The sequence below is a fragment of the Haematobia irritans genome, chromosome 2, assembly GCF_050003625.1.
Source record: "Haematobia irritans isolate KBUSLIRL chromosome 2, ASM5000362v1, whole genome shotgun sequence".
Taxonomy (NCBI): domain Eukaryota; kingdom Metazoa; phylum Arthropoda; class Insecta; order Diptera; family Muscidae; genus Haematobia; species Haematobia irritans.
This window is the reverse complement of record NC_134398.1, coordinates 229,233,012-229,249,465: the sequence shown is the minus strand read 5'-3', so window position 1 is coordinate 229,249,465 and position 16,454 is coordinate 229,233,012. Positions and strand designations below refer to the sequence as shown.

General features: G+C 30.4%; 1 protein-coding gene across 1 annotated transcript; it reads right to left on the bottom strand.

Annotated features, from left to right (window-relative positions):
- Positions 1–3,286: 3,286 nt before the first annotated feature.
- Positions 3,287–16,454, bottom strand: LOC142225363 (uncharacterized). The gene is made up of 14 exons (XM_075295130.1): positions 16,334–16,454; positions 16,123–16,236; positions 11,851–12,071; positions 9,682–9,889; positions 9,506–9,622; positions 9,308–9,441; positions 9,046–9,248; positions 8,849–8,990; positions 8,383–8,782; positions 6,702–6,767; positions 5,645–6,641; positions 5,213–5,365; positions 3,617–3,866; positions 3,287–3,553 (listed from the first exon to the last, which is right to left on the bottom strand). Exons 1-14 carry the CDS (start codon positions 16,400–16,402, stop codon positions 3,352–3,354), a joined length of 3,276 nt encoding a protein of 1,091 aa, XP_075151245.1. The 5' UTR covers positions 16,403–16,454; the 3' UTR covers positions 3,287–3,351.

Sequence of the window (16,454 nt, the reverse complement as noted above, 5' to 3'; positions counted from 1 at the left end):
TAAAAGCACTACTTATTTCATGGCCGAAAGTATGCCTGGGGTGAAGTAATTTCCTCCTAGGACATGCGTATGTAAATGTAATCCTGAGCGATGCCAATTAATAAGTGGATATTAATTTTTAAATAGGCTTACATACAAGATTACCGGGTAATGAGAGTTTTTGCTGGGAAGGAAATAGATGTGGAAATTTCCACGCGTTCTTACCTATTTACAAATTGTTAAAGTGGAATCGATTTAATTAAATAAAAAAATATATTACATAATAATGACGTAAATAAGAAATGATAGGGGGTAACCTTATAATCATAAACATAATAATTCGCAACAGCGATAATACTGGCATTGCTAGACAGAGATAGCAATAGAGTAAAAACTGACGCGCAGCACGTTCAACCGCGTTTTTCAGTTTTCTTTAATGTATAGTTTTATCTCTGTTAAGAACATAAGAATAAACACTTTGCATTTTCTGTTAACATTAACTATCGTAGTCATTTATTTAACATAAAAGTACAAGTAATATAGTACATAAGTCTATATGTTATTATGATTTAGGATCTTGTACTGTGTGACTGCTTTTCTAATTAGCAATTAGAGGTGTGTGCGTGACACACGTGAATCGTGAACGAAATCTAAAGCAACACTCGTGAATGGGACTGAAACAAATGTATCGTGCGTGAGAAATAAAACTCGTTTCGTGAATGTGCGTGAATAAAATTTCTGCAAAATCACGCTCACGAAAAAAAAACAAGACTTAATTCTTTTACTGAAATTAATTTAGCTGTCGAACTATATTCTATTCAAAGGCAATAGAGGAAGATGGAAGATTGGCTGCTGAGAACATCTAACCATTTTCAGTGCTAGGTCCAAAGTATTGACATTAGAGGTGTGCAGGTGACACGAAATTGTCGTGACTCACGAAAATTTTCGTGACCCACGCGTGAGACGTGATTCACGCTGACGGTGCGTGAGCGTGATTAACCAACCAAATGTCATGCGTGAGCGTGAGTCACGAAAATAATATCTTCGTGAGTGTGCGTGAGTAACGAATTTCGGAAAAACACACTCACAAAAATACTCCCGCGTACGAAAATAAAACGCTTTCGAGTTGAATTCATTCAGAGTTTTATAACGCTCTCGATTTTAATCATACTCATGTTTTTAATCAGGTTCTATAGGTAAATAACTCATAAAATTATTCGTGAGTCATGAGGTTTTTCGTGAGTCACGACATTTAAAAGATTTTCGTGCGTGAGTACAAATTTTCTTTTTGTGAGCGTGCGTGAGTCCTACCAAAAAATATCGTGCGTGAATAAGATTTCGCCGTCGTGAGTGTGCACCTCTAATTGACATAACATTAAAATGCAAATAAAAATAAATTAAGTTCATGAAATAAATTTCCATAAACGGGAAAATGTAATTTTTTTTGTTGTTGCCTGAAATTTAACATTGTTCCATTAAGAAAATTAAGTTTTTCATTTAAAAATAAAATAACAAAATAAAAAAAAACAAAGAATAAAATTAAAAACATGTATGGAACTAACACCGTCAATGCAACATATCGTGAGTTTCGTGAATTTGTCGTGAGTCACGTGAATTGTCGTGAATCGTGCTTGAGAGTGAGACATTAAAAGTAGTTCGTGCGTAAGTACTGGTTTTCATTTCGTGAATGTTCGTTCGTGTGAGTGGCTACTACACGTATCGTGCGTGAATAAGCATTCGAAAGCATGATCGATACGGTCAGCCATGCCACATTATTCGAGGACATCGAGAATCCGTCCCTACCGGCAGGTACGAAGTGTTGGGTGCTGAATTATAGTCGTACGAATTCAGGGACAAGAAGTCGAAACCCCGTAGAGTTAAACAGGGAGTTCCCCAGGGTGGGATGATATTCCGGCACTGTTTAATCTCTACCTGTCCTCGATTCCACCCCTCCTGACGAGGTGGTTTTAGCACAATTAAGATCAGTCAAGTGCAGCCGCCTCAATTCCTACTTATCAGTGACTGATAGCAGCGTAGCTGACGTGTGTCCCATCTGTAACCAAGAGCCACATGACACTCGTCACCTTTTTGCTTGCCCAGCTAAACCTACCCGACTCACCAGCAGATCACTCTGGACGCACCCCACCCTTGTCGCAAAGTTCCTAGATCTGGACACCAGTTGAAGTACCAAAGAATAGAACAAAATGGATGAAATTGCATTAAAAACTGTTACAACATCAACAACAACAATAAACATTTTGCTTCGTTGCTGCGTGAGTGTGAGTGAAATTTCACTCACGCGCACACCTCTATTAGCAATACATGTTGCCGACGAGGGACAATTCGGAAACAAATCTAAAGTTTTTACCAATTTATTGCAACAAATCACGTACGTAAATATATTTCATTAAATTTTTTAGTTTCACAATTTTGGGATTATTTGTTTGGCTTGAGGTCATGGACTAATGAAAAATGCTGGTGTTAATGTTTTTCATTAGCGAGATATTATCTATAAATTGTGATAATTTAAATATTTTACAATATTAACTTTAACAACGTTTTGAAACAAAAATATAACATTAACCCCCATTTTCAGGAAGCTCCGTTAGTGCTACGTTAGCTAACGAACTTTTAAACCGTACTATGGACATACCTGTCATCTTGTCTACATATTCGATATGCCAGTTAGAAACTTAACTGCTAAAATTTTTTCAGTTAAAGTTAACCGAAGAGAAGATATTTCGATTTTACTTTGTTTTAACTGGGTGTTAAAGTCTAACGGAGATACATGAAAATGGCCGTAATTGTATTTACATTTTACAAAGTAATAGATTTTCTCCTTACAATGCTCATGTCTAACAGATTTTAGTTTCATTGGTTTGAAAAAATTTTTTCAGTTAAAGTTAACCGAAGAGAAGATATTTCGATTTTACTTTGTTTTAACTGGGTGTTAAAGTCTAACGGAGATACATGAAAATGGCCGTAATTGTATTTAAATTTTACAAAGTAATAGATTTTCTCCTTACAATGCTCATGTCTAACAGATTTTAGTTTCATTGGTTTGAAACTTCATTTTTACATTTTTGTCGTTACTTGGCATCCAACAAAAAAAAAAAAATACTTCAATCAGACAAACATAGTTTAGTACATATAAAAGAAGAAATGAAAACTCCTTGATCACATAGATTGCGGAACTAGAGTCCATGTCCATATGATTTTATTTCTTTACTTGGTCAAATACGGCCGTATTTCGCAGATGTGAAATTTGAACTTAAATTGAGTAGCGCAATTTATGTGAAAGTTGTCATTTTAAGTTCCAATATCCTCTTTATTCAAAGTAAAACTTTTAGATTATACATTTTGTAAGCAATATCATTTGTTAATATTTGATAAACAATTTAATTGATACAAAATTTCTTCTTGTTTTGGGACAAAATAGTTTTTCCATGTATCCTTTCGTATACCATGTTCAATAACTGTAAACTTTTCTTTCATAACTTTGTATTCAGCGACAATAGCTTCCTTATTGAGATTTGCCATGGCACTCAAACTATGTTCAAAAATTTCTTGGTATCTGTGGAAGTATTGAAAAGATTAAGACCAAACAAACGCATTGAAAACAAACAAAAAAAAATACCTTTTATAATCGTCCGCCTTCTTTTCATATATTTCATGTAGACATACCATTTTCTTTATTAATTTCTCCATACTTATTTGGATATTTTCCAAATCTCTCTTATTCTCCTCACACAGTTTTATAACATTTTCGGTTATGCCACACATTTTGTATTTGATATTATCCAAAAATCTTGAAATACATGATTTCCGTAAATCTATAATTATGTTATCTGTTCGTGTAATATAGTCATTGATTATGGCACTTATTTCTGTATGGACAAAATAAAATTTAAGACAAATTTAAAATTACTTATTAGTACTATATTTATTCGAGCTTATTGGACAAGAAGATTAAGGGAATTGATACGATTAAGTTATTGAAAAAATGACGGATACCAGATTCAGTCTGCTGTTTTGCTGAGTAAGAACCCAGCAAAAAAGCGTCGCCAAAAAAGTAATGAAAATGTTCTTTTTGAATCCGGAAGTGGTGCAAAATTGACGCAGAAGCGATGAATTTAACATGGGCTTGTCATAGGACGGAAGTCCTCCATTTCAACAGCCGTTGCACTGAGTTTGCATCACTTCTTTAGGTGTGATCCGAATTCAATGTATTGGATGTAAATTAAACAATTCTGCGAAGTTTTGTCAAATAAATAATTTTTATAATTTTTCAATGGATTATAACGCTTGTCGGAAACGTTTGACCTCAAATATTTTCAAAAATGCACAATTTTTTCAGATTGAATTTAGCACTTTTTTCGACAAAATTCGAATGATTTGTACCATTTTATGAATTCTTACTCTGTTTTTAACCTATTTGAAACAAAAAAAAAGTTAAAATTACCCATTAAAAGTATGAAAAAACTAAGTTATAAAAAATTGAATTAAAAGAACATCTTGGGTAGTTAAAATGAAGAACATCATTGTGAGTGCATCTTCTGGAAGTTCTTTTAAAGTTGTGCCTTTGGAAGAACTTCCAAATTTTTTTGCTGGGAAGTAAAGAAGATTTAAGATTTTTTTAGTGGCAGTACACTATTATTGGCCTTAATTGGCTTATTGTATTATATTAATAAAGAACTTCCATAGCCGCATTAAATTGTTATTATATACTATAAGGCAAATTTGGAAGCTATAATTAGATCTGAATCAATTCATGGAAATGGTTGGTAGTTACGGCTTTGGAAGGATATTTAAATCCCATACATTACAAAAAAAAAATTAATAATAAATGAAAATTTCGAGCTATATGTGTGTATAGCTAAAAATTAATATAGTCTTATATGGACAACAACAATTCGCAAAATTTCGACTTTAAAATACTAAACAATGGGCTTTCAACGTGAGATCTGAAATATTCTTAAAAACTGCTATATCGTATTCATCGACCAATAATTTTGTTTGTGATTATGTAAATAAATGAATAAATAAAAAAAAATATGAGAAAAATTAATAGAAAAATTTTCCCTTTTAATGAATCTTTTGTTGATTTCCTGAGGCTATTAAAAAACTTCTTTGAAGTTAGCAAATCTTTTATAACCATGACTTTTGAATTATCTTCGTTTTGTAAATTTTATTACAATTTTTTGTACAAGCCTTCCTTAATTTTAATGCATACCTTGATTAGCAGTATTCATGTGGCCAATATCACTGCTATTTGTGATAATCCCATAATTAGAGTCCATAATCATACCACAGATATTTAGAAAACACTTTGCATAAGAAGAAGTAAGATTTTCTTTGAGTGCGATGAATGGCACTGTTTTGGTATCTGCAAAGAAATATATTAAATTGATATGATACTCAGATATAATCTCGGTACTAATTTCGTTAGTCAGCGAACAGATGTAAGAAAATCAACTGTTACTTTCTTATCCTTTTTATAGGTAAAATCCTATTTTATTCAAAGCTGTACTTTATTTCAAAGCTATTAATGTATGGTCCAAGAGGGCTTAATTGATTAAATAAATGTTTGAATTTAAATCGAAATTAGTACGGGTATTTGTCCGAATTATCATCTGCGTCACAAATATACTTTATTTTTTTATACCTTTCTGAACGAGTTCTTTAATAGTCATTGTTTCACGCAAAATTGATGATGTATTTTGGTTATCAAGATTTAGTTGTATATCCATATTGTAAGGCTGGGATTTAATGTAAATATTTTTTATTGCTAATCCTTTTGGTACATCTACGTGGTTTGACTTCATTATCAGCAACAATCCTAAGTATTTCACCAATGTTTCGTAATTAATCTTCCAGATATTCTCCATCAAAGTGGAATGGTTATTATTGTTAACATCACATTTTTCGCTTCCAAACACATCTAAGTGATTGCAAACTTTATCTATAATTTGATTTTGGGTTTTGTTATTTAAGGACATTAGCGCCTTAGATGACGACGAAAAATTTCTTTTGAAATTGAATTCTTTGATATTATTATGGGAATTATCTAAATTTGGAGCCTGTTGTTTGCAATAATACAATAGATCTTTGAAGTTCGTATTTAGACCACAATTATCTTGGACTTTTTCTGAAGGACTGATATTTGAAGTATTTTGAATAGATTTTGATATATTTAAACCATTTTCGTAATTTCTTTGGAGGTCTGTATTATCACCACTATCATCGCTATCACTGGTGTCGTTAAAACAATTGTTGTATATAATACAACCATCAAATTTTCGAGGTGTACCAATACTTGTTGGAATATGAGACGATTTCGAGTAATTTTTGATTTCCTTAATATTTGAATTTCCGAACAGAATATTTTTTTCTGTTCGGGATCCTTCCACTAAAAAATGGTTCTCCTTGTCGCTTTGTTCAGATAATGTTGGCATATCGTCTATATCAGACACAAACATTAAATTTCTTGATGTCGGAGTTCTTGGCAATGAGTCTGGTGAATTCAATGAATTTGAACCTTTTCCCGCGAACTTGGGCCTTTTCTTAGGTGTTTCTGGGCAGTTTATTATGTCGACGTTTTCTGAATTTTTGTTGATGCTTGCTTTGCTACTTCCATCGCTTTTTGTGTTATCAAAAAGATCCTGTAAATAGTAAAACTTATTTAAATAAAAAGAATATCTCCGATTTGTTAGGAAACTTACTTGAGAACAAATTTTACGTTTTCTTGTGTTGCTATTAAGTGTTTTAGAATTCGCCGGAACTGGACTCTAGAAATGGAATATAAATGAGTCAAATTTCAAAAATTTTAATTGAAAACAAATGCAAGGATATTTGATGTATGGCAAGGTATTAAGTTCGAGTTTAGCCGCTAAAATCGTCATTTTTAACGATTACTTTTCATTAATAATCCATTTTAAGGAATACAAACTTTGTGAACATTTGCTTTGGGCTATTCCCCATCAACTTATAATAAAATTTGCAACAAATATGTATAATTTTATGCCATTTTTAGTTTTCACTTTAGCGGCTAAACTCGAACTTAGTACACACCTTTAATGATGGTATTAAGTTCGAGTTTAGCCGCCATTTTTTCACGATAAATTTTCTTCAATAATCCATTTTAAACAATATAAACTCCATAAGAAGTTGCTTTGGGATATTTCGCCATCATGATATATTAACATTTTAATCAAAAAGGTACACTTTTATACTTTTTTTGCTGATTTATTTTTGATTTTAGCGGCTAAACTCGAACTTAGTACTCACCTTTAAGTTGAGTACTATGTTCAGTTTTCAAGCTGAAAACCAGCTTTTTTCACGGTTACTTTTCTTAATTAATTAATTCAGAAATATAAAATGATTACCAATCAATTCATTGGATCTTTTCCATTCATTATTTGATACGACTTGATAAAAATATAATAGTCTTCATAAATATTTTTGTACTTTTAATTTAGTGTTTTGGTGAAAAAACCGAACATAGTACTCACCTTTAAGGTGGGTATTAAGTTCGAGTTTAGCCGCTAAAATCGTCATTTTTGCACGATTACTTTTCTTTAATAATCCATTTTAAGGAATACAAACTTTGTGAAAATTTGCTTTGGGATATTCCCCATCAAGTTATAATGAAATCTGCAGGAAATATGTGTAATTTTATGACTTTTTTTCCTGCTTTAGTTTTCACTTTAGTGAAAATTAGCGGCTAAACTCGAACTTAATACTCACCTTTAGACGAAAAAATTTTCTTATAATTTTACTTTGTTATGAACTTTCCGATTATAATTATAATAATAAATATAATTATATATGGATTTTTCTTTAGATTTGAGTCAAAATTTTTCCGAAAAAGATTGTCAAATATTTTTTAATTTTTTAAATTAAATTTAATTTTAATTGGGATAATAAGTATTTTAATTAAAAATTTAATTTTTTATACTCATTGGCTTAATTGTCTTAATTTGATTAAAAAGTTAATTGTATCATTTAATTGTTTAATTGATTATGTTTCCAACTACAATAAACCTTTTAAATGGATTATTTTCTGTTATTTTTTCGGCGTATAATTATAATGTTTTTGATTTAAATCATTTTACATTAAGCTCAAACATTACAAATTTATGGCTTCTGCCAATAACTGACGGGCTTTTCTGTGTGTCAGAAAATGTTTTTAATTTACCACTTATTGAAATAAAAATAGGAAAAAAACTCACAAATAATTTTGTTTTATGATAAATTTGTGGAACTTATACGATAATTTTGAATTTGAAGCCTTTAACCATTTGTTAGTTTAGTCTATTGTTTTTTGCTAACAGGCAAGTGTTTCGTTATATTCGTGCCCATTAATTGATGATAATAGCTTTGACATCTCTTTCATAAACTTACCTGTAATATGATGGTATTCCCCTCATTATTGACGGCTTTCAACGATAAATCGCATTGACTTTTCTTCATTGATTTCGTTTGATTCGATTTTGTGGGTAATTGATATGGTGCATATCGTGTTTTAAGACTTCGATATGATTGGCATGGCTCTGTTACAGGTTGGCTTCCGAAATTTTCATAAATTTTCGAATTGTAACAAATTGTATTAACTCCATTTAATACTGCCTTAACTTGGTTGTCATTTAGTTCACTTTGTTTTGGAACTTCGTTACATATATCTATGATTTGATCTTTTCTGCTTAAACTTGGCTTTCCATTATTTTTCGGCGATTTAGTAAGATCGATCATGGGAACTACGGCACATATAGGGGCTTTATATTTCCTTTGGGCCTTCGTAATTCTTGTAAATTAATTAAAACTTTAAATAGTATTGTTTACTAAGGAATTTGTTTCGCTTTTCACATACCTTGTTGTATTATCCGGAGTCTTCTTCTTAGTATCCACTTTAGCCTTACTGAAAAACTTTCGTCTCTGTTGGCTATTTATTGGCTTTACGGATTCTTTTGGTTCCTCTTTTATAGGAGTTTTGATATTCGTAGATACTTCTGCTGCAAAGAGAACCATATTAAGGATTTAATCAAGTGTGACAATGTTATTTTATACCTGTATTGCTTCCTATACATTCAATGCTCCCATTTCTCTCGAAATATTCCACAAGTCGTTCATTATCTTTCATACGATTAACTTCTAATTGTGGCAAAATAAAATTCACAGTATCACCATTTGTTAGTTTTGCTGCAATATCTTTTGGTAATTTACATATTTCAGATTTGTAATCAATAGTGAAGGCTATACTATCTTTTTGTCTGCAAAGAATAAAAAAGACTGTTATGCGATGATTGATTTGTTAGATATATTCCATTACATTTGGATAGTCTTCCATTTTAATGTAATATTCATATTTTCCAACTTCAGAGATTTTTTGGTCATCTTATATCGACATCTAAATGAAATACTGCAGCGCTTACAGTTCATATCAACCCAAAATTTATCACAAAACTTCAAAAATAAATAAGACCTAGTTTTTAAACACACAACTTTTTTACGTTTAACGTTAACATACCTGTGGTTTGAATAGCTCGATATTCTTTCCCAGAGTTGCGGTTTTACAATAGAAGGAATAAATAAGAAATTTATGGGATAAAATCATATTGTAATTATTCAATAAGTCGCGACAGGCCTAGAAAATAGGGTTAGTATTTATTTTTTCAATTCAAATTTTAAGGATATTTAACCCACATTTTCAAGAGCGTACATGTTTTCAGACTTTTCAATAACTCTTTTCAATTTGTCTTTGAAAAGTTTTAAATTGGTCAATTTGATCATTTTTAACTCTTCCTCCTGATGTTTAGACTCCAATGTCTTCATTATTTTCGCATATATTTTTAAGGCCAGTAATTGTGCTTGAAAATCACCCATGAACTTTATCGGTGTCCAAATAGAAGCTCTGAAGGGTAGAAATTTAAATAAATTAATAATTTATATCTTGACTACGAATATATTGTAGATTTTTAACAGTTTTTGTTGTTTTTAATATCCCTAATACATCATACACATTACACTTCCAAAATCCACTTTAACTAGATTTCAACTGTCCTTATAAATTTTCCTTATAAAAAAAGGGATTTTAAATCAACTTTTAGTAGATTTCGAGTCTAATGTGAACGAGTTATAAAATAAAAAAAATGGAATCTAATAATTTGGTTAATAGTTCCTTACGGAACATTTATGGAAATGTGTACGTTTGTATATAAAGGTAGGTACTATGTTCGCTTTTCGAGTTGAAATTTTCGCGGTTACTTTATTAAAACAGTTCGATATAAAGCTGATAAATTAACTAAATTGATGCGCAGTTTCTTGTTCCTCTAGATTTCGACTTGACTTTACGGGAATAAGTTTGTTTCCTATTTTCCTTTATAATTTTGATTATTTCAGGAAAAGTAATCGGGAAAATAAAGTGATTTTCAACTCGAAAATGGAACATAGTACTCATCTTAATGCTTAAATCCGATTAAAAAATAATAAAAAAACTTAATATTTTTGTAACCAAAACAAATATTGCAACAAATTAGATTTAATTGAATCCAACAGCCAACTTGAATAGTTTAGCTTATAGTACAAGCTCATTTCAGCTTCATTTCGGTTATATCATCAAATAAGGGAATTACATTCATTACACACTCAGTAAAGTCCATAATACATTTAAAAATATTTCTTAAGTACTAAAGCAATCAAAAGTTTTTTGGTGGTTCAAAATTTGGCTGAAATAAAAAACATACGTATGTCTGAGAGATTTTGTAAAGGCAATATTTAAAAATAGGCCTTGTAATTATTATTCTCTTTATGTGTAATTTAATTGTGCTAACATACGTATTTCTAATCTATTAAACTATTTAATTGCAACTCGAAAACATATAAAAGTAAACTCCAAGAATACCTTATTCTTAATGATTTGTAATTGATATCTCATGTTTTTTTTTTAGTAGTTGTTATCTGGGATTAATAATAAATAAAATCAATTCATTTCATTACATCGGTAAAAGTATTAGTACAAATATAATTAAATTCATTATCTTCAAAAGTAATTGCCATAATTCTTTAATGTACACAATTGTTATTTATGCCCAATAATTTTTTAAATAAATTTTTAAATTTTTAGTTTTAGTTTATTAATGATTTAATTGTTTTTTTTTTTTCAATTTTTTATTAGTTTAATAATTTAGTGTCATGTAATCAAAATGTTTGTTTGTATTTTTATTATCATTGTTATTATTTTTACTTTTAGAAACTTAGTAGTTTACATTAACGGTCTCATTAAATTTTTTTTTTAAGTTAAAATTGATTTGTCAGTAGGATATAGAGATACGTTATAGATATCATATTTATTTAATTTTTAATTATTATTATTAGTGTTTAAGAAATATTTGAAGTTTAACCAATAATATATTTTGTAACGAATAGGGCCTCTATGAGGCTATGTTACTAATAAAGTTGAAATAAAATAAAATAAAAAATAAACAAGATAGTTTGAAAGTGATTTATACAACTAGTTGGCCAGAAGATATACTGAGATAAAAAGAGTAGCGCGCTTGAAAGTACTCTCGGTAAGTTATGGATTTTTGCATATAATATATATATATATATATATATATATATATATATATATATATATATATATATATATATATATATATATATATATATATATATATATATATATATATATATATATATATATATATATATATATATATATATATATATATATATATATATATATATATATATATATATATATATATATATATATATATATATATATATATATATATATATATATATATATATATATATATATATATATATTGTGGGCATGGTAAAAAATATAAAGTATGATCAATTACTTACATGGTTCCATTCTCAAATTCGGCAAATTGGGTTTGCAACATTTCCTCCTTAGATCTTTGCAATAGCTCTTCCAATATACTTAGTAACTCATAATGATAATCGGTCTCGTCTATCTTATACTGCAGTGTTGCGATGATATAAGTGATCGCGGTGGGAATAGATCTTTCAAATTGTCGTGATAATTTGTGATCATTCCTCAACTCAATAGATAGTTGCAGTTTCTAGAAAAATTACATTTATGTGACTACTTTTTTATATAACTTATATATATTTATATTATTTATTTTTTATAACATGACAATTATTTATTTAATATTTTTTATAACTTGAACACGATTTTACTTAATGGAAACCTTTTTCAAATTTTAGGTGGGTAGTATGATCGATTTCCGCGACGGAAACCACGGTTCTTTTTTCATTGAATTATTTTCAAAATACCAAATGTTACGAAAAGATGAGAAAATTTAACAAAATATGATTGTTTTCCCATATATTTTTTCAATTTGAAGTTTTGGTGGAAAACCCGAACATAGTATCCACCTTAAATTTAAGTCTGAAATAAGTTAATACCCGTAAAGACAATTGCTGTATAGTTTTTTGTTCAACCTAAATAATTGAGTTGTTTGGAAGATGCATTTTTATCCGATTAGAAATTTTGCACAGCTACTCCTAGAGCCATTTGTTAGTAAACCAATCACAGACCGGACACTCATAGTAGTCGCCCAAAAATCTAAATATTTATCAACAAATATTAAAATGCAGAAATTTGCAAAACCTACTTCTTGGGTCTCAAATAAAAGAATTAGAAGTAGTTGTCAGTCCCAGAATGATGTATTAGCAGACCTTTTTGAGTGCATGAAACTAACCGTTGTAGAGATTGTAAGGTTAACATATTTATATTGAAAACAGGGATCCGGAGCGGAGCGGAGCGGAGCAAGCCCTTTTTTTGCCGGAGCGGGAGCGGCATTTCTAAAATCCGGAGCGGAGCGGGAGCGGAGCGGTTTCCAAATGAAAAACCGCTCCGCTCCGAATAAAATATTACTTGAATGAAATGTGTAACTTTGAAATTACACTGTGTAGGTAATTTCAAATATAGCTAGTACTTAGCGTAGTGTGAGTAAACGTTTAAAATGTACGATATGTATTTTTGTACATACGTACATTGGGGAAAACACAACGTGTTTTTTTAGTAATTGTTTTCAAAAACGGCAAATGTCAAAATATATCTCTAGTATGTGTTGTAAAAGTAACAACAGTACTTTCGATCAATTTCATCCCGTATTACTACAAAGATGTTTGTAATGAACGTCAAATAAATGCAATTAAACGATCTTATTTATATTTAATTTTTTAGTTTTCTACACTGAAAAAAATATTGTCGTGAAGTCAAAGATTTCATGTCCTTAGAATAAGAATGCAAATTTTGCTTAACATGGAAGACGCATTTCTCTAAAATAAAGTTTTTTCCTAGTCCAAATGTCAATAAACATTTGAATGAAGTTGTAATGTCCTTATAATTAAGTGATTTTACTTAAAAATGTGTATCATAACATGAAAGATAAAATTTTTGAGGTAAGGTCAACGTGACTTTAATAACTAAGAAAAATTCTTTAAAATTAATACAATTGTCTTTAAATTTGTTTCCTTTTTGCATCTTGCCTACAAAGCAAAAAATCGTTAAAAAATAAGACATGTTTTTCAACACTTTATTTTAAAGACGCCTTTTACTTGAAACATAGCATAATTTCTACTGGAAGTCGAGTCTTAATATGGAAAATAAAATTGTCGTCAACTCGTTTTTAAAGGATTTTGATAACAACTGACGAAAAAAATCTAAAAAAAATGAAAAATTAACATTTGCTTCCTAGAAGCAAGTACATAACCCCCAAATTTAAAAGAGAATTGCGTCTTTAAAGTATCCTTACTTGTATTCTCCGCTTCTTTGGCTCGGAATTAATACCCAAACTGTTAAAGTAAAGACAAAATCTTTGGAACCGGGCGTGCTTTTTTTCAGTGTAAGGACATTCATATTTGCTTTACTATTGTACTATATCCTAGCATTCTCTTATTTCTGATATTAGTTCTCGAAAATTAATTTAAATTATGGATAGTTTAAATTTTGGTTGAAAAATGTGCGCATATACATTTATTTTAATTTTTTCTCACATTGAAAACTAATGACTTGATTAGTATTATTGCATGTTATCTACTTTTTTTGAGAACGAACATTTCTTAAAAACGCTGTTCGAAAATGTATTTTTACAATAAAGGGAAAAAGGCGAAATTAGGTAACACTAGATCTGAGTAAGAATATTCGTAGGTATACCACGGGCTGATTTCGATGGAGGTTGTTGCAAACATAGACTCTTTAAAATATAGATGACCCATCGCTCTCCGACCAGAAAATGTTGAAGAAGCCCAAATAAATTTTCTGACATTTCGTTTTGTGTTTTTCGTAAAGAGAAAATTTGCTAAAAATTAAATTTTGTATTTTCGCGGTTTTAGTCGCAATTTTTTGTTCAAATATGAACTTTTGAATATTTAACTTGATTATAAATCATCTGGTGTATCAAACATGTTCAAATTGTGGATAAAATAGAAAAATTGTAAAAACGAATCTCAGAGGGAATTTGTAATTCCCCCTATTTTCTTCGTTTATTCCTCATTTTGGGAACTGTCAGACTGCGTTTGACACAGATGGGTCATCTATTACTTAGTTATTTATGGTTGCAAACATAAACATACACACACACATTACAAATATAACAAAACCTCTTCTCTACGTCTGTTGCAAAACAAAAAAAAACTTTCGGAGAGTAGTTACTTCTACTCTGTGTATAGACTTTCAATTCCAATCAGCGTTGCCGTTTTCGTCCGATCGGACCAAAAATGGTCCAAAAGATTTCTAATTTTTAAATTTGGTCCGATGGTCGGACCAAACAGAATTTGGTGATTTTGGTCCATTTTCATAAATTTGGTTTCTATCACATATTAAATAGTAGATGGTACACCGCAAAGAATATTGTCGGGAGGCCAAATATTTCACATGCTTAAAATACGAGTACTAATTTTGCTTAGAATAGAAGAAATAAAGTTTTTTCCTTGTCTAAAAGTCTCTAAACTTTTCAATGAAGTCTTTTTGTCCTTATAGCTAAGTGATTCGACATAAAAATGTGTATCCTAACATGAATGAAAATTTCGTTTTAATGAAGTCAAAATGGATTTAATATTTCTGAAAAAATCTTCAAAATTAATAAAATGTTTCAACACATTGTTTTAAAGTCATTATACCCTAAACCACATAGAGGTTAGGGTATAATAAGTTTGATCTGCCAAAAAATGTGCCTACCAGAAATATTGATTTTAGACCCCATAAAATATATACCGATCGACTCAGAATCACCTCCTGAGTCGATCTAGCGCTTGGTGTCCGTCCGTCCGTCTGTCCATGTATTTGTTGTTCACAGGATTCCGGTCGCAATTATTAACCGATTATGATGAAATATGGTACATGGAGTTTTTTGGGCACAAGGACGAACGCTATTGAATTTGGAAGAAATCGGATCAAATTTAGATATAGCTCCCATATATATGTATCGCCCGATTTCGGCAAATGGGGTCACGCTGTGCTTTATTCAAACGGCTCGTCGCCAAATTTGGCAAAAGGTAATCTTTTTCATCGCCCTTCAAGTCTGCAAAATTTCATCCAAATCGGTTCAGATTTATATATAGCTCTCATATATATGTATCGCCCGATTTTCCCAGATTTAGCTATAGCTCCCATATATATATGTACCGCCCGATTTTTCTAAATTTGGCCATAAAACCCTTATTTATCAACCGATCTTACTCAAAGTTGGCTAGATCTAGTCCACTATAGTACAAACGGTATGTGCAAAATTTCATCGAAATCGGTTCAGATGTAGATATAGCTCCCATGTATGTATCGCCCGATTTTGAAAAATTCGCCCCTAATAACCTTATTTTTGACCGTAGAGGCCTCATTTCTTAACTGATCTTTCTCAAATTTTGCACAAGGTTACCTTTTGTGGTATTAATTAAACCCGCAAAATATTATGCAAATTGGTTCAGATTATATAATTATATAATATAGTATAATTTTCTCGAAGAGGAGCGGAGCGGAGCGTGGAGCGGAGCGTTTTTCTTTTCTCCGGAGCGGAGCGAAAAAAATGGACCGCTCCGGATCCCTGATTGAAAATAACATATTGAACATCATGACATGGTTTCGAAAGGAAAATAATAGCGTCTTACCATGTATAATCGAAACCATTTGACCGCTAAAGTATATATACCAGGTTCTCGATGGTCCAAAAATATTAGTAATTTCACAAAGCCATTAATAATTTGAACTAAATGTGCCTTTATCTAGAAAATAAGAGGATACACAAACAACTACTTAGAGATCAAACGATACATATATACTTGTTAAACTTGAAACCGTTTCTTCCCAAATAAAACTTACCGGATTTTCTAGACATCTTTCAATATCTTCCGCAACACTTTCCATATCATGAATTGTTTTTATATCCATCTTGGTAATTTACTATTTTGTCTAGATTTAGATAGCACAAATGCACCGAGTA